General features: G+C 40.7%; 5 protein-coding genes and 1 non-coding gene across 6 annotated transcripts in view; 5 read left to right on the forward strand and 1 right to left on the reverse strand.

Annotated features, from left to right (window-relative positions):
- Positions 1–955, reverse strand: part of SS1G_11858 (hypothetical protein) — a gene marked incomplete at both ends in the record, with an annotated part of 5017 nt that extends 4062 nt beyond the window's left edge. Inside the window, 3 exons of the mRNA XM_001586779.1 lie at positions 115–207; positions 634–665; positions 825–955. Of these exons, the coding sequence (XP_001586829.1) occupies positions 115–207; positions 634–665; positions 825–955 (256 nt within the window). The remainder of the gene's footprint in view (positions 1–114; positions 208–633; positions 666–824) is intronic.
- A 2017-nt stretch (positions 956–2972) lies between these two features.
- Positions 2973–4264, forward strand: SS1G_11859 (hypothetical protein; the record flags this gene model as incomplete). The annotated part of the gene is made up of 3 exons (XM_001586780.1): positions 2973–3218; positions 3497–3692; positions 3993–4264. The coding sequence occupies 3 exons, from the start codon at positions 2973–2975 to the stop codon at positions 4262–4264; spliced, it is 714 nt and encodes a 237-aa protein (XP_001586830.1).
- Positions 4265–5577: 1313 nt separating this feature from the next.
- SS1G_14702 lies at positions 5578–5717 on the forward strand. Its single transcript has one exon. It is a non-coding gene; the product is annotated as a tRNA-Lys (tRNA).
- A 715-nt stretch (positions 5718–6432) lies between these two features.
- SS1G_11860 (hypothetical protein) lies at positions 6433–11608 on the forward strand (the record flags this gene model as incomplete). Its single annotated transcript, XM_001586781.1, has 13 exons — positions 6433–6510; positions 6897–6922; positions 7387–8050; positions 8299–8367; positions 8535–9000; positions 9049–9173; positions 9222–9293; positions 9342–9566; positions 9616–9719; positions 9771–10029; positions 10077–10147; positions 10267–10868; positions 10920–11608. The coding sequence occupies 13 exons, from the start codon at positions 6433–6435 to the stop codon at positions 11606–11608; spliced, it is 3450 nt and encodes a 1149-aa protein (XP_001586831.1).
- Positions 11609–13653: 2045 nt separating this feature from the next.
- Positions 13654–14100, forward strand: SS1G_11861 (predicted protein; the record flags this gene model as incomplete). Its single annotated transcript, XM_001586782.1, has 2 exons — positions 13654–13702; positions 13952–14100. The coding sequence occupies 2 exons, from the start codon at positions 13654–13656 to the stop codon at positions 14098–14100; spliced, it is 198 nt and encodes a 65-aa protein (XP_001586832.1).
- A 2317-nt stretch (positions 14101–16417) lies between these two features.
- Positions 16418–18811, forward strand: SS1G_11862 (hypothetical protein; the record flags this gene model as incomplete). Its single annotated transcript, XM_001586783.1, has 4 exons — positions 16418–16420; positions 16538–17338; positions 17389–18141; positions 18248–18811. The coding sequence occupies 4 exons, from the start codon at positions 16418–16420 to the stop codon at positions 18809–18811; spliced, it is 2121 nt and encodes a 706-aa protein (XP_001586833.1).
- Between the last annotated feature and the right edge of the window lie 1555 nt (positions 18812–20366).

Consider the following 20366-nt stretch of genomic DNA (forward strand, 5'->3'; position numbering starts at 1 on the left):
CGGTAAGCTGGGCGTGGTGCGTGTGAATAGCAGCCCAGTCCGTACAACTTCCCGGAATTTGTACGGATAAGACGCATGGGGAATGAAAAGAGAATTGAAAAGATCGGAACATACCCTTTTGAATACACGGCTCCAAAAATAAGGTCGAATTAGGAACGGTACGGACAGAGAATGGGGGGTTTGGGGCCGATGGTTGGCGAAATAATGCTATGCTGTATCGTAAAATCAATGTGAGAATGCTTGCTGTAACACGTTGGTTGAATCGGCTGGTGGACCGAATAAGCAACCAAATTTCGTGAAATAATAGATAGGCAGCTTGAGATGATACCAAAGAGGATCTGAACTAATGAGAACTTTCCGGGGGGTGTCCTATTGAGTAAGGAGATTGTCGGATGAATGTCGCGGCCTTCACCTCTTTAATTTTTATTTTCTTGCTTAGGAGCTGAGCGATGCTGTTGTGCTGGGGAATTGGTTTTCCTTTCCTTGGTCGAAAAAAGGCTAACTTCGATTGATAAGCCAATCGCATCACATCATTGGCCCAACTCAATCTGTCCTCTTCCATGCGGAAAGATCATTTCATTCTCCTTGCATTCGAATTGAATCGGTATAGAAGAAGAATAAAATGTTCCTTACTCGCTATTCTAGTGTTAACAGCTTCAAGTACCCTAAAATCCTTTGGTTAGTAGATTGAGTGAGTGAGGTATAGTAAATGAGAGAGATAGTAGTGTGTTGGATCAGCATGATTGGTTCCCGGTCGTGCCTGTTCCTGATGCGGTGTGAAATTTGTGGTCGCTTTAACCCGTGGACATAAGTGTTTTTTGTACCATGAGAAATCGGGGACATAAAGGAAAAGACTTGTCGCTCCAAAAATTGGGTAAATAGAAAGACGATGAAATGAGGAATGGTTTTCAAGATATGAAGAAGTTTCTACCATCATTTGACGTGGTGAATCCATCATTTCCAATTTGTAGCATTAGGAAAAAAGGAAGGCCGCCCTGTCTTTCTTGACTAGGTTTGTGATAGTGGCAGGTAGGAAAGAGGATACAAGAGGAACGGAGAATTTGAATGAATTCAAAATGACTCGAAAGCAGAAAGGAAATGAAGAATCAAAGAGAAAGTGAAAAGAGGCGAATATGATACTCAGGAAGAAAGATAGGATGAGAGAAGAAAAAAACAGGAACAGAGGAAAAAAAAGAGGGGGAATGGAGTTTTATTTAATTGTTCAAAGGTGCAGGGCCAAATTGGAAATCACGTTTCCCGCCAGGATATAAGCTTTTGGCGTATAAATCATTGCCTTACAGAAAAGATCAGATTGATAGGTTACAAATGCTGTCTGTCTATGAAAGGTACCTATGCTGGTATGCTGGTATGGTATTTCGTTCCTGTTTTTAGTTCTCTAGACCCATTTCAATTTCTCCTCACATCATCGAGATACCGCACACAGACCAATAATCCCGCTACCGTTACAGAACATACCTCTGAAGTTGGGGATGAGATGAATGGGATGATTGAGACGAGATATCGATGGGATATCGGTGGGACGATGGATGGTTATACCAAGTTTATGACATTGAGTCTTTCTCCGTGAGGTACTCGTACCAATATCACCCTGGGAACTCGTAACATATTTCCCGGGGAATTCGTTTGACAATTCCTGCATGTTTCTTTATGATACCGGTACGTTTGTGGTATGTGGATGGCTTCGATTGACATCCACTAAGTGAAAGGATTTAAAAGATAGACCGGAAAATCTATACCAAGGTTGTTGATCAATGAATGCATCTGGGCTTCTTTTTTATTACTATCTAGATAACTCCGCTACTATTACCTACTTCCTCCATCATTGGCAGCCGGAGATCCTTGATTCTCTATTAATGGTTAAACCCATACTGATTTTATCGAAATTAATGATAGCTATGAAATGCTGAGCGTAGGTAGGTCAATGAAGAAAGTTATGGTGTGTGATTTTGTGATCATTACCACGTATCATGATTCCTGCATTTGAGACGATTCATCCTGCAAGCAATGTGCCGTAAGATTACGACTTCTCGCGTCTTCTTCCCTCTTACTCATAAGATTCCTTGGGGCCGGCTATCCGAATCTGTCGTTTGGTGATTGTGGAGACCAGAATATCTTGTTGGAGGTGGCTCCGTGGGAGCACGAGAGTTTGTGGAAGGATCAGTTGAATGTATGATTTTGACGGAATGGCGTTCATGTTGCAAGGAACTTTTATGGGAGGAGCACCTTAATGGTCTATCAAGTATGCATAAGACCGGGTCCAATAGGTAGATTTTAGAAAGCCCAGAACAGTAGTATGGATGGATTGACACACGTTAAATGACAAATGAAGAATGAGGAGCGAGGAATAATGGCTGATAGTTATAGGGATAAAAAGAAAAGCTATCTCCTCCTATTTTGGAGTTGGCCGACTTCAATGCATCCATCCTCATACTTGCTTAAAAGACTCGTCCCATGATCCAAATGAGTAATATTGTCTATATACCTATCTCGATGTTGCAGGGCTCTTTGGTAGGTGGTATGAAAAGGGAGGAGTGCAGATGGTGTAACTGGGGCACAACAGATTAATATGGTTAGTTCTGGTGGCTTTTGAATTTTAGTTTCGGCAGGCACGAGGCTTCTTGGTCGTCATTTCTTTCGCTTAATGAAGTTTGGGAAAACGCCGAGAAGGTTTAATCCCTGCGTGGGTCCATCATAATCTACGGATTATGTTAAAGCTTTGGAGATACCTGGTAAATGCATCGAATCATTTGTTAGCTTATCTACGGAGAACTGTACGTTTGTACTAGACTACTAGTGCTCAAGCAGGGACTCACGCATCTCTTTTTCATTGCATAAACATTCGGGATTCTAACGCAGCTCTGGTGCTCCATTGTTTACCTTGACTACCTGGTACTGAGCAGCAATAGACAATCCATACTTCGTACATAAATAAAAGACACCATAACAACAAGATGGTCAAAAGAAAAGCCAAAGAAATTGGAGATGAAATTCCTGTACGTGTAGAACCTCGAAGATCCAGTCGACAGAAAACAAACAACAACAATAACAATAATGAGAGCTTGAAGGAAGAGACTACAACTTCATCAACTTCTCAAGCTTCAAGCCGGAATAAGGAGAACAAGAAGAAGGTGGCAAATGGGAACCCCACAAGAGTTGCTGAGGTCAACGGAGAAGTTACTGCGCCAAAATCAAATACTGTAGGTCCATACTTCCCGTTATTCTCAATTCTTCTCATATGAAGGGTCCTACCGTCTATCTATCCACGGTGGATCGATCTATCTACCCACTGTAATTAAGTCTTACATTGATTTTGTCTCATATTTTTATCCACAAGGAGTTCTCTTGGACGGGCAAGTGCTCTTCACAAATGGGTTTACATATTCATTTCATTTCATCTCATTCATGCTCTTCACATTTTTGTCAATTCGATTTCTATCTTAGCATTTTTGGAATTTAATCAGCGGATCATTCTTAGAATTCTATCAAATCTACCCAATCATCTCTACTAAATGGCACCGAACCTACATCAACGGCCGTCTCATCAGCAGAGTCCTCAACACGTCAATATTGGCTCATGAAAGCTGAACCAGAATCACGTATTGAAAAAGGTCATGATATTAAATTCTCCATTGATGATTTGGCAGCGAAGACTGAACCAGAGCCTTGGGATGGTATGTTATTCCTTACATATGTATTAATATGTCAACATCAACACTAACATTTTCAAAGGAATACGAGCATATCCAGGTATGTCACCTTACAATGCAGTTTTACAATTAAATCACTTACACACACTTTAGCACGCAACAATCTTCGTGCCATGAAGAAAGGAGATCTAGCTTTCTTTTACCATTCATCCTGCAAAATCCCTGCAATCGTTGGAATCATGGAAATTGTTCAAGAACATTCTCCCGATCGTAAATATCTCCACGATTCTATTCTTCCATTATCCATACTAACTAGAACTTTAGTCTCAGCACATGACCCCACCGCCCCATATTATGATTCTAAATCATCACCGGATGATCCCAAGTGGAGTGTAGTACACGTTGAATTCCGCCAGAAACTCAAAACTCCTATCACGCTCAAGGAAATCAAAGCCTGGTTTGAAGAAAAGGGAAATGCTCTGAATAACATGCAAATGTTGAAACTTGCACGATTGAGTGTGAGTAAAGTAAGTAGTGATGAGTGGAGATTTCTGGTAGGTGAAATGGAGAAGAATGGAGATGTGGTTAGGGAGTAGAAGTTTCGAGATGCGATGGAGAAATAATGCTTAAATGATGCCCATAGGATATGCGTTATATGGATTGATTCTTTGAGCTTAGGATAGTGATGTAAAATACCAGGTTATACGATAATTTTCCAATGATCAACTGAGGAGATAATGCGGTTCTATTCCTATTTTACTCTACTTTCCTCATACGAGTAAGTAGAATGCATGTCACAAAAGCATATCTTTTCCTTCATATCTGTATATTTACCACTGGGTATTCAATGATTCAATTTCATACATACATCCTCATCCTCCTTTTTATTCTTATTCTTATTCTTATTCTCATTCTCATTTTACACACCAAATCACACCACACCATATATCCACAAAGCAGGATATCCTCAAACCCCCACATTCAAATCATCATCCTATTTATTCCAACCCCATCCATTCACAGCGCATCACATCTCATCTCAACCCATCATATCACAGCAAAATAAAATAATACAAAATAAAGTGAAAGTTAAGAATAAAACAAAAAAGAACCCACTCGCTTGTTTGTTTACATTATTTTCCTTCTTTTTATCTTTATATTTATACATCTATAGTTATAGCTATAGCTATATATCTTTCTGTATTAGATTTCTTCACTTTTTAGAGGGGATGGAAGATGGAAGATGTTGGAGTGTGGGGAGATGATATTGGGGGGGAGATGGGTAGATAGGTATGAAGCAGGTTGAGGACATTTTATGTGTGTGTGTGAGTCTGAAATTAAAATGTAATATCCTCTTCTTTTTCCTCTTCTCATGTCTACTTTCACGGCATAGGATAAAGGCAAAGAAATAAGAAGGGATATTACTATTATACTTATCTTTGGTAACATGATCAGTTTATATCATATCTACTTTCTCTTAAATTAATTTCTGAAAAATTTGGGGTATCTATTATGGGATGGAAGATTTGATGGATTTGATATCATGTATAATTTTTGGAAACTTTGAAGTGAGGAAGTTGGAGGGAATGAGGTAGTAGCAAAAGCTACATGTTTGTTCATATGAGGGCTACCAGGCTATGGTTTTAGAAGACGAGATATATAGGTGATGTTACATGCATTTTCATCTTCGGAAACGAGTTCTGTCTTCGCTCAAACTACCTACTTCATGATTAATGTAAGATTACTATGCTGTGATTTATATTCTATTTCCGATCTGAAATAAAAATAAAGTAAAATATAGGCATCCATGACTTAATACCTATCTCATTCCTTTCACCTTCCAACCCTCATCTCAATATATTGCTACACAAATTAACCCACCTTCTTCAACAATAATACCGAATAAATGGGAAATATAGTTTAATGGTAGAATATTCGCCTCTTGGTGTGAGGTTGATTCGACGTTAGATGCCGACGGGCTGGAGGCTAAGGGGTCGTTTCAACTCACCGGGTTCGTGGGAGATGAGAGTTCGATTCTCTCTGTTTCTAATCTTTTCTTCTTTGTTTTGGTGGGGAGGGTTGATTGGGGAAGTTTTGGGGAATGGGGGGATGAGGGAATGAGGTGTTATGAAGTGTTGAGGTTATGTATCTAAGGTTACTGTGATTTTTATAGGAACCAACCTTAGATAATAGCTATTGAAAGTGATGTTTGGTGTGACTGGAAGTCATGATGAGTTTGACTTGTTTAGAGGTGCTGGGTAGGATTAGATAGTCGAAAGTGACTTGTGAAATATGGTTTCATCTTTTGAGAATAATTTTTGATTTGCCAACAGCCAATTGTGAATCGGAATAAATATAAATTGAGCGGAAGAATGTTTTAATTGACGTAGGAACCAACAGAATTTACCACCATTTGAGCCTTGAGAAAAACATGTATGTTTGCTGCATGATTTGTGTACTATACAAACTAGTGTTTGATGACCCCGATGTTTCCTTCTAAACAATCAGACAAACAGACTGAGACTAATTGACAAAAGAAGATATTCCCGCACGCCAAAGAATGAATTATATTATACTGATTTAATACTGGCCATAGTATATGAATTTACTAGTAATGGAAGCAAGTAACATGTACTTGCTGCACGTGGCGGTTAGAGGACCTGCGGCAAACAGATGAATCAGACTGAATCGAGAGACAGCTGAGTACGATTGGACTCTCAATGAAGAACATGATATCAGTAGAAATGTAAGATATGTATGACAAATGACTAGAACGGCGAAAAGGGAAATTGGCAGAAAGGCACTACCGAAGAAGAAGAACAAGCGAAGAGAGGGAGTTAAAGTACCTATCTAAAGGAAGTAAAGTGGATCTAGAATTAAGCTTTAGAGACACTAAAATTGCCGGCAGGATTCTGCCAAAAATCTAGCAAACTAGTACGCCAGATATATAACTTGTATAGAAGGAGTTGAGGTAATGAGGAATCTAGACATATAAGCTTACATACAAGATAGCTTGAGTTGACAGTATGATCGCCAATGATAGAACAAGAATATTTACAGATACAAAGGACTTCCAATGTGTCTCTTGTATACTCCCAAGCTTTATTTGAGCATTCCACCACATTTCATCAAGGCAATGCCTTTAGTCTTCTGGTACCACTGACCTGGATAGTGGAATTGACGTTAACAATTCACCCCGGATCGGAGATTTGCTAATTGATGCATTAGCAATTTAACCGAATTATATTGATTATGTAAGTGCAGATGATTTGGGTGGGTCCGCAAGGCTGTAGTGCTGCTGGAAACTAAGGAAGAAGGCTACAGCTACATTTGGATTCACTGTACAGTGTTTGCTTGAATTTATCTTAGATCTCCAGCATCAAGTCCTCTTCTTTTACTTGTACAATATTCCAGAGTGGACTCAGCACACGAGGATTCCATTCAATACCAACATCCTGTACCTTCTTTAATTACGCTGACACAAAACTCTTACTTCTTTTGTAATTTCATATACTTCATTCAAGCGTTTTTGAGCCGTTTCGATAAAGCTCTCTGAACATCTAACCCGTACATAAAGTTAGATCAGGTCATATAATTCGAAACTTCTTCTTAGAAAGACGGTGTCTTTGGTCGATAAAGCTTAAGAATCTGCAAGAAATCTTGATCTTCCCATCATACATTAACAGGTCACCATGAACGACTCTACTAATGGGCATAGCACAACTACCAACGAGGTATCAGCTGCACAAACAAATGGAAACACGGCATTATTATCACAAATCCATGAAGCCCTAGAACTTGTCCATAATCCGTATTCCTCCAATCAGTCTCGTCAACAAGCGTCAAGCTTTCTAGAGAATATCAAAGCCGAAGACGAAGCTCCTTATCATGGTTTTACCTTAGCATCCGATAAATCTCAACAGCCAGTCGTACGCCACTATGCACTTTCTCTCCTAGAGCACGCGATAAAACATAAATGGGCAGCATATTCGGAAGGGCAAGCAAGTGCGTTGCGGCAATGGGTTATTCAACTCTCCGAGAATCTAGTCCAAGAGGACCCCTTATATCTGCGAAATAAGACAGCGCAACTTTGGGTAGAAATTGCAAAAAGAAGCTGGGGATCAGAATGGACTGATATGGATAAACTTCTTGTGAGATTATGGGAGCTTCCGGGCACTGTGGTTCACAAAGAGTTTGTTCTGTTTGTTCTCGAGACCCTCTCCGATGAGGTCTTTAATGGTGAAGATGCTGTCACCGTTTTACGAGAGGGCGCTCTGAGCAGAGCTTGTGTTGAAATCTTTACACCAGCCGTTGTGCTATCGGAAGCATTCCCAAATCGACAGCTAGGTACCGTTTTGAGACATGGAGATGAAGGTTGGCTAGTAAGAATTGGAGAATTGCTTGGCCAGTGCCTTCAACTGGACATTTCGGGTCCTCAGTATCAGAGTTGTGCAGTTAAGATATTAGCTGTTTACAGGTCTGTGGTGCCCTGGACCGTACCCAAAGCCATATCCACTGCTCAATGCGTTCAATATATGTGCAAATGTCTCGCTGCGTCTAGTACGCCAGTGCAACTGGTAAGTTTCAAGAAGTACCCATGAGGCGAGCCTACAGCACTGATACCTCCTAGGCATCTGTTCAAGCTCTATTTGCACTTTATACTCGCGTGCATTTTTCGGATGAAGAATTTATAGAACTCGTATGTCCGATGTATACCAGTGAAGTGGTTGGTTTACTACGAAATCTATTCCAGTGGTCCATAGTAGACGCCAATGATATTGATGATGAAAAATATCTATTTGCCAAAAAGTTTTCCGAGGTTTGATACATTTTTGAAAATCTCGTGTTCTAACTGACTTCATGTAGATGATGTCAAATCTTGGATTATTCGTAGAGTCAAGAATTTTAGCTATACCCGAATCTTCCGATCTCCCCAACCTTTTGAACCTTTTCCTTGCCATTGCTCAAAGTCAAAGTCTTGTCGTTTCGATACCCGTTATACTTACCTGGACAAAATTACTTCGCTCACCAATGATTGGAGCGTCTTCTTTCATAACCCCTTTGATCGCACCTCTTTTAGAACTTTGTACTTCACGCCTCATTCGATATGAGAACATGCCAGATGACTGCGAAGATCCGGAGTACATATTTCTGAAAGAAGACATCGATACGCAGCCAGAGAGACATGCATTCCTTGGGAATTATCGTCGTTATTGCTCTCAAGTCATAGAGCTTGTTGTTAGACAAAAGCAATCCGAGGCTTTATACCATATATTAGGTCAAGTGGATAACTCTTTGCAGCATCTTTATGATGGATGTCCAGCTTTTACTGGTAATTAGCCCCGTAGATTTTACATCACAAATGATTGACTAGATTTAGTGGAAAACTATTCCAAAACTTCAATTCCAATACTACGAGTCGATAAAAATTTCACTGTAGTAGAAGCAGCACTAAAGGGATTTATGAAATGGCGCGCGGGACATGGCGCCGATCCTCAACGAGATGTAAGCAGAAGCAGGATGTATTTAACACATGTAACTGATTATTACTAGGAGCAAGAGCGCACAAGCATAGAGAGTAATTTAGAAACTTGGTGTGAACGATTCTTAAAGCTTAGATTCGAGGTATGTTGTGGTCATGCTATTCTTGGTTTAGTCTGACCTCTTCACTAGGATCCAATAATTCAAAAGAGAATTATACAGCTTGCGGTCGCTCTTTCGACGACCGCTTTAGATAAGAAAGTCGGCTTCATGTTGAAAGTCTTAGAGCATATCTTGATGATACAACCAATCGAATATCCAAACGCCCCTGCTTATAACGAAGCTGTGAAAGAGTTACAGACAGAGTCCGCTTATGAGTTACAACGACTAGCCGGGAAAATGCCTGATCAATTATTGGTAAGTTAGTTCGAAGTTGTCAAGGGGTGCTACTAATTTAAGCTCGCAGGACGTCTATGATCAGCTCGAAGCGAAGGTCAATGAAATCATTTCTACCAGAAACCTTGATAAAAAACGCCAGACGTCTTATCAAACTTTCTTATTCACAATCATGTATGTTTCTGTCTTCCAGTAATCTTTCAGATACAATGCTGATTCTAGCAGCCATCGGAACTCAAAGATTGATCCGGAAATTCGCCTCCAGAAACTGAAAAGGTTTTTGACACCTGTACAAACAAGCTGGCAGGATCCAGAAATGAATAAGGCGATTGAAGGTTTCAATGGGTTCTGTAACTTACTCGGATTGAACCGCGTAAGAGACTTCCTTGTCACAAGGCGAGTTCACGAGATTCAGGATTGGTCGACATATCAGCTAGACTCCGAGGCGCAATCAATACAGAAAGAAATGGAGGAGAGATTAAAGGTATGTCGAATGTTTGATATGTGAAGTTGTTACTGATCTATATCCAGGCGTTACCTTTGAGAACTACAAAATCATACCTAGGTTGCTCAACAGAGAAACTGGATAAAGAAGACCCGGCGTATAAAATCACCTGCAACTTATGGCGAAATGCATTACCTATCATACTACCAAATCTTCTCAAGTACCTAAGGTAGTAGATATTTTCTCTTTATTAAATGCTCTTGCTAACCCTTTAAGTCATGCTCATGCTTTCCATAACCCCGCGAATTGGAACGAACTTCCCCCGGAAATGTCACCTATTGTTAGTCGCATTTTGACAGACCGCTTCTGGCAAGCTGGAATATCTGTTGGGAGTAAAGACGACTTCTACGCTAGGGTCACTGGTACCAAATCTACTATGGAGGGTCTTGCATCATCTATACGAGGCTCAATACGTACCGTGAGAGAGTCTTGTTATTCAATACTTTATTGCATGAGTCGTTTGGATGTCGACTTTTATGGATTCAGCGAGCTCCCTGGACCTCTTGCACATGCTCTATTTGCGGATGCGCATTGCCTGTCTTCGCATCAACTTATTGCGTTGTTGAATGTTGTGCGACTTATGGTGGATGATTGTCCAGTGGAAGTTCGATCTCATTTCGTACCTCCTATATTGGCTTCTTGCTTCACTCAAATGGATGCTAAATGTAGTTCCGAATGGGAAAGACTTTCTCATAAAGAGGTGGTTCCTGCAGATGAAGACACTTTGACTGAAGAGATGAAAGAAGAGAGCATATTGCGACAATTGACATATACATCTGTCATGATGATTGCTGGATTTTTAGATCCAGCACGACCAAGTAAGCTATCACGTACTTTTACTTATACGGCCATAGCTAACACTTTACCAGATATTGGAAGCGCTCCTGCGCCAAGGTCAGCCAAAGAGGCTTCGACCTTTGTTCAAACTCAAGCGAACGCATATCCAAGCATGAGAACGTTTTGCCTCACATCATCGGCCATTCTAGAATCTCTTCTACTCTTCCTTACTCACGCAGTTCGCATGCGAGATACCCGTTGCTGTAGTGTTGTTCTCCGCGTGTTCCGATCAATCATCCCTGATTTTGATTCTGATAACGAATCGCCCCTCGCTTCTTCCATTCGAGAATTTATCAGCACCGAAGTCCTTAAAGCTGTTATCTCATCACTAAATGAACCATATTTCGTAGACTTACAAAAAGATCTTGCTCACGTAATTGCATCGATTCTAGTTTCTTACGGACCAGTTACAGCAACCCCGAAACAAATCCTCCTCAGTTTACCTGGTATTCAAGGGAAAGCAGTAGATAAATGTATCGAAACATTAGGAAGACAAGGAAGTCAACAGAGAACCCAGAGAGCGCTAGTATTGGATTTGTTGAAGGATCTAAAGGGTGTGAGTATTAGTGAACAGGGAAGGATCTCAAAGAGTGCGAGTGTAGTGAGGAAGGAGAGGAGTAAGATGCAAGAGGCTTTTATGAGGGGTCCCGTTGATGCTGATAAGAAGATTAAGAGTGAGATTGATGATTTGGAGGGTGTGGCGGGGCTTTTTGATAATTGATGGGGGTAAGGGGGGTTGTTGGTAATGAGGATAGGGTGAGTGAGTGTGAGGAGAAGATGAAGATGAGGGGTGTGGATGGTTATTGATGGGGAGAAATAGATGGAGGAGTTTCGGTTGGTGGTGAGTTGGAAGGTACCTAGTTAGAGGTAGTAAAAGGAAGGGAAGGGAAGGAAAGTAAACTAAAGTAAAGTGTGTTCACAGTGGTTATTACAGCGCCCTGACTGGGTTGATGGGTGTGTTGTTAGCTATTTTTTATTTATACTATTCAGATAGATAATGAATACTTGTACTTATGTAGATTTTATACTGGGTACCTTATAATAGGTAATATAGGTGATAGATGGGTCAGTGTCAGTATATGTAATCTTATCTTGGATTATTAGAATCCAAAAGTATACCAAAAATCCAAAACTCAGTAATTGATTGGGGGAATAAGTAAACAAGTAAGTGATTTGAAGAGATGAAATGTGTATGTATGTGTATGTGTGTGTGTGTGTGTGTGTGTGTGTGTGTGTGTGTGTATGTGTCTTTGTGTTTGTGTTTGTGTTTGTATATGGATACTTGGGAGAAATTCGAATAACTTACAACTGGGGTTGGATTGAGAGGGTATGGGATGGATTTGAGCGCGGAACCTGGGTTGGATTTAGGGATGTTCTGTATGGACAGATGGATGGATGAATGATGAATGAATGAATGATTAAATCTTAGGATCTGTACGAGGTTTTTTGTGAGTACGATTAGGGTCAGAGTCAGTCTCAGGATTGAGGTTGGTCGGAGGCTGAATTGTGCTGGAATGGGTTTGGGTTTGGGAATGGGAGAGTTGAATGGGTAGGCTGTTGAGATAGGTAGCTGGTAGGAAAGGATATTAATAGTGTTAGTGGTACGTGGTGGTGGTGATTGTGCTGGTACTGGTGATGGGAAGGTATAGTGGTGAAGGAGCTAGGAAGAGATGAAGGTTATGAGGGAGACATGTATGAGGAAGAGATGGATAAGGAAGAGGTGGAGCATATAGAGGAGCTGACGATTTGGTTATGTGGTAAGGTGGTGGCTGGTATACAATGAAGTTCAGATGAAACGTTATGCGTATTCCATATAGGGGGACGGTCTTCAGATGATTTAGCTCTTGTATATGTATGTATATGTATTTAGAAGTAAAAATAAATGTACATGCAGAAGTAAAACTAAAAGGAGAAAGAAATTGACAATAAATCGGGCGAAGAAGATCTGGTGGTGAGTGTAGGGTGACTGATGTATAATTTTGATACTGGTATGAATAATAGATAATGATATCCACGATATAATGATGAAAAGTAGCAAAGTCATAAAAAAGTAAATAAAAGACTCTCAACAAAGAACAGTAAGTAACAAGTAAAGTTATCATGCCGTGTTTGATTCTGAGCTGAGCTGATATCATGAAAAGTGTGGTTGATGTTACCCTGATGCATCAATAGTATGTATGCTATGTAGGTAGGTAGATATGTAATGTAGATATGCTATAGTAGGTAACCGGGTACTGGGTTCTTATTATACCTTGTTTTTCTCGAGATGGGGGAATACGGAGTATGTAGATGTATGGTGAGGATTGGCTTGGCGTTTGGATGAGGAGGATGAGATGGGAGGGTGAGGAGAGAGAGGAAGGGGTGAGGAGGAGGTTGCTTATGGTATGTTTGATTGATTGATTGATCTATTGAGGAATTGATGGAGATATTGACTCTAAGACTCTAAGGTTACTGGTCGGTGTAGATTGGATGAGGTTACTAGGCAGTACATTCAGTTGAATATACCTGCGTGTCGAAGAGAGATGATGGTGGTAAGAAGGAGTTAGCGTGCAACTTGATGTTGTTCCTCTCATACACGCATCTTACGTCAAAGTCCTAGAGAAACGTCTACAATCCCTAAAGAAGAGAAGCATGCCCTACATGTCACTGACAGCAAGCATATCAGTCAATTGAACCATATTAACAAGAAAAATTCCCATATATAAAAGCATCGATACAAATTTCCAAACTCAAGAATCACGAATACATTCCAATTCATCCTCCCTCATGAACTCTATCACATTACCAAATCATCTTACCAACCTCGACTTTGCCGGTAAGTCCTCCGTGACAAAAGTGCCGGAGGCTCGGAGTGTAATCAAGGTCTCAGGGGACTTCCATTCGCGAAATATCATCCAATCATATCATCTCCATCGAATCTAGAAACATTAAGCGATGTCACTGATACCCCAGTCGTTCACTCTAGGATACTTAACCTAGTATTTATCCCTGATTGGAATTTATTACGCTTGAATCGCTTATCATGGGTGATTGGAGTGGATAAGTTTTGTGCTTTTTTTGGGAGGCAACGGGTCGATTGATGAATGTAAGATCTTATTTCTTATTAGGAAACGTGATTTGAAGGAAGATGATGCATTGATGGAAGAAACCTTGCTGGTGAGAGATCTTGGGGATGGAGGAATTCACAGCCGGATGATAGGAAGTGTAGTATAGGGTAGGATAACGGTTCGGTATCTGCAGAGTAGGATCGAAATCTGAGATGGTCTGATGGATTAAGGCTGGAGGGTGTCTTGCATTAAAGGTTACATTGTATTTGTATTGGAGTTGTAAGATCTTGATTGATAGTGTGGTGAGAAGTAAGAAAATAAATGGGAATATTTTATGGTAGAATAGCCAGCCATCTTACTGGAGCATAATTCATAGTTGACCATGGTTCATTAGGGAGTGGATTTGATTTTGACAGATTCATTAGACCGGGTGGAACTTTCTGCACGGGATCAGATTCAGTGCCGACCGATACTTAGAATGAGTGACCTGCGGTAGATTCCATCATAACGGGACCGACCTAAAAACGCTTCAGGGCGAAAAAGTAAAGAGCTAAGTAACTCCATAAATTATTCCCATTACCGTTAAATATCAAACGTCAATTGACTCAGATTGATTTTAATTTTATGGGGGGAGATTTTACTGTTTTTATTCACTTGATAATTGATAAAGTGTTGTTAAGGATACTTTTATATACATCAGTAGACGAGTAGATACTAGGTACTTGAGAATGAATTGAATGCGTGCATGTCAATAGATATACTCCGTATAGCTGTATGATCTAACTTTCAATCAATCCAAGCCATGCAACAAACTTACGACATATTCGTACCCTTTCCGAGATCTACCAAGAAGTAAAAGGTAGATCTTTCGCGGCAATATTACCTGATCTATGATCTACCCCATTTGCGGACATATCCATGTGCGCGTATGTAAGAAGGCCTCCAATAGTTTTGACCCATACCTGGCATATTGGCACATATAATAATCACACTGTGCATTTTCACTTGCATCAATTGTCCGAGCGAGCACAGCACCGAGCACTGCAGTCTGCATGAGAACCACAACAGTCGTTGACACTTATTTATTTTGTCATTTAGTTTAAGAACTATCGGTTCATGAACGAGATTAGGTTCTCGAGCGTAGATTTTGAAAGCTAACGGGAATGTCTTGGATTATAACTAATTTCACCAACGGTCGCACGATAAGATGGAATTGGTTGGTATCTTTGCTTGATGATGAATTTGATTGACCATATACATGTACTCACAGTCTCACACACACATCCCACACATCCCACACATCCCACACCATTAGCTTTGATAAATTTTCCATTTTAGAACTCTAGCTTCGACTCTATCAAATGCCCCACTCCCCCCTATGCCAACATCTCAAATAGGATATCGTGTTTTACACAATTCTCCTTACAATTTCCTTATTTCCCGTACGGCCATTCTATTTAGAACTTCTCTTCTCGACTCAGATCACCAGATTCTATTCAAGGATAATGAGGTCCTTTTGACATCTTTTTAAATATTTTAGATCCATTTTTGAAGTCCATCTTCCATCCAGTGACAGTTTGAATGTAAATTGTTTGGTCTGTGCTTCCCCTCTCCCCCTGGTCTCAAAACCCATCAAAACCCATCAAAATAGTTCCAAGAGGGGTTTGAAATGATCGCCCAGAGGTCTAGCTTTCAGGGGTTTCCTTGACTAAAAGGATACATTTTGCATCAAACTATTCCTTCTATCGTCCGACCAGCTGCACGATTGATTCAACCTGTTGCTTCCTTCCCTTTTCACCCCCTTCCCCCAGCTTTATTTGATCTTCTTTGATCTTCGAAACCATCTATTCCGTACCTAGTAGTTTTGCGAAAATACTACCTTACTAAAGTCACTTCTCTCGGGAGTTACATTACAAACAATACTAGGTACTACTTGCTGTCGGTGCTTTCAAACAGCTTCAAACAGTTAAACTCATGACTATCAGTATCCTGACTAACTCATGTCATTTCATCTCGTCTCTTCTTTCATCTAAACCATATACCCTGAATAGTTTCCTCTACCTATTGCTATCAAGTCATTTATTATAAATCCCGTTTTACATACTTGTTCCACATACTTATTTCTAGCGATTTATCCTTCATTAACTTCCTAGTCCTGATTCTGGCCGAGGCAACCGGAAGAATAAAGCTTGTTCTAGCTTGTATCAACGGGCTCTTACCGAGCTGTAACTTCATATGTTAGTTTCAGATTTAAGCACAGCCATTTGTTAATATCGCATGGGCTTTAGACCCTCGTCCAATATACAGTTACTACACAATCGCAGTAACTTATTCCTTTCCTCGAATTCCTTATTGGAAACCTGATTAAGAAATTGGATCAATCGATTGTGGGCATAAAGGAAAAGAAGTATTGAAACAAACTTGTTGTTATATTAAGGGTTCGTCTTGTCAAAGTATAGACAAGGAAGTGAAGCTATATCAAGATGGTATACTGTGGCAAGCCTTCACGGGGCTGCCAGATGTGCAGAACTCGAAGGATAAAGGTGTGGTATCTTCATTGTATTTCTTAAAGAACCTTTAAAATGCTAATATCATACTAATAGTGTGATGAAACCAAACCGACTTGCCTCCAGTGCCAAAAATCAAGACGACAATGCCCAGGATATAAGGATGACTTTGATCTCGTCTTTCGTAATGAGACGAAAGCTACAGAAAGAAGAGCACGACGATCACTAAAGAATAAGAAGGGTAACAATAATAATACCCAAACTGGATCCGGGAATCGCAGTGATGGGGATCGCAAATTCTCAATTGTGTCTAGCGCAGGTGCCGATGCTGAAATAATGTATTCAACGACTGGAATGGACCCCGCCAAGTTTGAATCTGGCGGCAATGATCCTACCTCATCAGATGCATTGGGATTACAGATGGGCTTCACTAGTTCCATCGAACAACAAGCACCATGTTATTTCATGTCAAATTTCGTTATAATACCACAAAGCGGACAGATACGAGGCTCTTTTGACTGGGTGTTACCATTAATCAAGACGGAACCTTCTGACTCGGCTTTATCACTTTCATTTCAAGCTGTAGCGATGGCTTCTCTGGCGAATAGACCAAGCGCAAGAGGAAGCAAATTGATGTATTTGGCTATTGACCAATATGCAAAGGCCTTGAAGGTGGTTAATTTGGCGTTACAAAATCCAGTACAACAAAAGACCGATCAGACATTAGCATCGATTCTTTTACTAGGATTCTTCGAAACCGTCACACAAGAGAAAACGAGTATCACGGCTTGGGGTTCACATATCGATGGAGCTGTACAGATAGTGAAGATGAGAGGCAAGAAACAGTTAAGGACGAAAGTTGGCGTTGCTTTATTTCAAAGTGTCCGAGGACAAATGGTAAGCTCATTGCCTCTCCATTAGGGATGTTAATACTGATATGAGCATAGCTTGTCAATTGTCTTTCTTCATCTAAAACTCCCACGTTAGGAACCGAATGGTGGTGTGCCGATGCTCAAAAAGATGAAGGGGCCGCTTTCGTCAATAGACTAAATCTTGAAGTCGCTGAACTTCGTGGCGATATAAATAGGATACTAATGTCACATTCACGATCACCAGAGACTAACGAATTAGTCGGTGAGATCATGCATCGTGCTCTGGAACTAGAGCTGGAGTATGAGAAATGGGAAGAAACGCAGACGAAGCAAACAGTAGCTTGGGTGGACAATGTCCCCGGAGGTGATATCACAAAAGCTGATGTATGTCCCGGAAGAGTCGATCTCTATTCCGATGTCTTTTCCTGCTCTTCATGGAATTTCTCACGCGTATCGAGGATTTTCATCGCCGGCATTGTTATCCGCTGCGCAGCGTGGATTTGCTATCCTGTAGACTATCGTACTACACCTGAATATGCGCAAATGTCGAGGATGGGTCAGGAAATGATTTGTGATATTATCGCCTCTGTTCCATTTATGTTTGGATGGCACTTGGATAGTGAGGGACGATTGAAACCGGGCGATATCATGGGTGGTGGGGAGGATGTTATGGGTGTTAAGGCTTTGGGGGGTGTGTATACGATTTGGCCGTTGTTGACGGTTAGCTGTAGTGATTTTACGACGGATTCGCAACGTTTGTGGATTAAAGGACGGTTTAAATTTATTTCCGAGGTTATTGGTTTGAATCAGGCGAAGGTGGTTGGTTGTGTATGTTCTCGTCTTATCCTCCTTCTTACTTTCCTACTCATCTATCCATCTACCCGCTTTACATGTAACGTTTTCTCAACAAACCACTAACACTATTTAAAAAAAGCTACAACTCCGACTCCCCTCAATGATCGTCCGTCGCGATAACATGGGCTACGCATCTCTCACAGGTCCAAATTCTATTCGTCCCCCTGGCAAACCAGCTATTATGCCCACATTACCTTCTTCAATATCCTCGCTTACCTTTCAACAACGTGAAGCGATGAAGAAGGAAATGTGGGAACGGGAACGTAAAGCTGCGATGGAGAAGGAGAAGGAGAAGGCTAGGGAGGGGGATATTGGGAGGCCGGTGTTGGCTGTTGGTGGGAATGCTGGGAATGTGAGTGGGATCAGTAGTGTTGGTGCAATGAGTGGAAATGGGAATGGAAATGGAAATGGGTTGGGTAGTACCGTCATGTTGCAATATCAGCAGGGTAAATATGGATTAGGGAGTAACGGAGGAGGTGGAGGTGGAAGTGGATCTGGAGTTGTAGGGGTTGGAAATGGGAATGCAAATATAAGTGGAAATATACAACAAAAAACAGGAGAACTAAGTTGGAAAATTAGTAACGAGCAAGGGAAAAAATACGCTTGGTTAGAAGGATTAGGGTGGTGGGAAACTACTGTTTGAGGTTTTATTTGGGGAGAGGAGAGAGGAGATGGGATGGGATGAGATTAGATGGGATGAGATTAGATGGGATGAGAGGGGATGGAAAGCGCGGGGTAGGGTTGGGGGTGGAGCGCGGGGTTAAGTTAATTGTTAAAGAAGAAGGAATATATAAGAAAGAGTTTGTTTATTTATTGGTTCAAGGAAGGGAAGGGAATTGGGATTGGAATATTAGGTACTTATTGGGCTGGGGAATGGAGTTGTTGAGAAAGGAGTTATTGGCATTGAAATGGAATGGGATGGAGTGATAAACTTGGATGGGTATGGAGTTGGATATGAAGAGGAAAGAATATGTCACCGGACCCTATACATGATAAAGGAAGGGGGCCTAGCCCTTTCCGGCGATTGACTGAAAGATGAAAGACCTTTGTTTAAAACCTTCAATATAAAAATAATTGAGGGAGTATTATATTATAGGATATTGTTACGTAGTAACAGTCAACCTGTCCATATGAGCTCAGACCCCGTGGAAAAGCAAACCGATTCACATACAAAATTGTATGGTAATCGGTTCGTAGAGTCTCCCCACCTTCAGCAAGCACAGACATATGTTCTGATTGGAATCACGTGATGAATATCAGGGATCTAGAGGATCTAGGGGATCTAGGGGATCTAGATCATTAAACTCTAGATCCAGTAGATCCTAGGGATCCCAAAGAATACAGGAGAGCAAGAAGCTCCATACAAAGGAAATCCATCTTGATTATATAGACCTTCGTGCCGTATGTCCCACCGTTCCCCTCGATTTAAATCGGTGGGACGAGTGTGACCACGTGACCACTTGTTTAGTCATGTGATACGGGTTTTAGTCGTAACTGAATACCGTTCGTAACACTAGAGCACTTCCACGTGATCTAGACGGCAAACCTCGTAACATTAACAAGGTTGAGGTTGAGCGGGAGCTAGCTCCTATAAATATTATAAGGTCTATCATATTTTCGTATTTATATTTTCCAAAGAGTCGCACATAAGATATTTGTATAATTCGTAGCATAATCAGTTTAGCATTGTCATATATCCGTAAGTCTACATGAGAATTCATTCATGAAACTTCATAAGCTAGAATAGAAAATAAGGAGCCTAGTCCTCACAGAAGACTTATGAGGCTTTATACCCAATATCATGGGCTGATGAAAGTAATTGGAGATGATAAAATATACCAACAGGTGGGTATATGAATGAAATGAAAATGAAAATTCTTTGATCAATAAACGCCTCATCCATCTGCGTAATCCCACTCCCCTAGATCCAATGTCCTGCGCAGATAAAAGTATCGTTTCCTGTATTCGTAATTCAGGTGGTTATCCCTTTAAGTCTGGAAACCATAACTCAAAGGTACCGTAATACAAAATATCGATGAACGCCCATCAATCCATTCCCCAGATCCCATTTTCTGCGCAGCTAAGCGATTTTGGCTGTAACTTCAGATGATACTCCCTGGTTTAGTTCAGGAGAAGATCTGTAATGAAGATTTGAAAACGAGTATGGTAATACAAATGTGAAGAAATAGATCGGGACA

The sequence above is a fragment of the Sclerotinia sclerotiorum genome, genomic scaffold (genome assembly GCF_000146945.2).
Source record: "Sclerotinia sclerotiorum 1980 UF-70 scaffold_20 genomic scaffold, whole genome shotgun sequence".
In the NCBI taxonomy this organism is placed as follows: domain Eukaryota; kingdom Fungi; phylum Ascomycota; class Leotiomycetes; order Helotiales; family Sclerotiniaceae; genus Sclerotinia; species Sclerotinia sclerotiorum.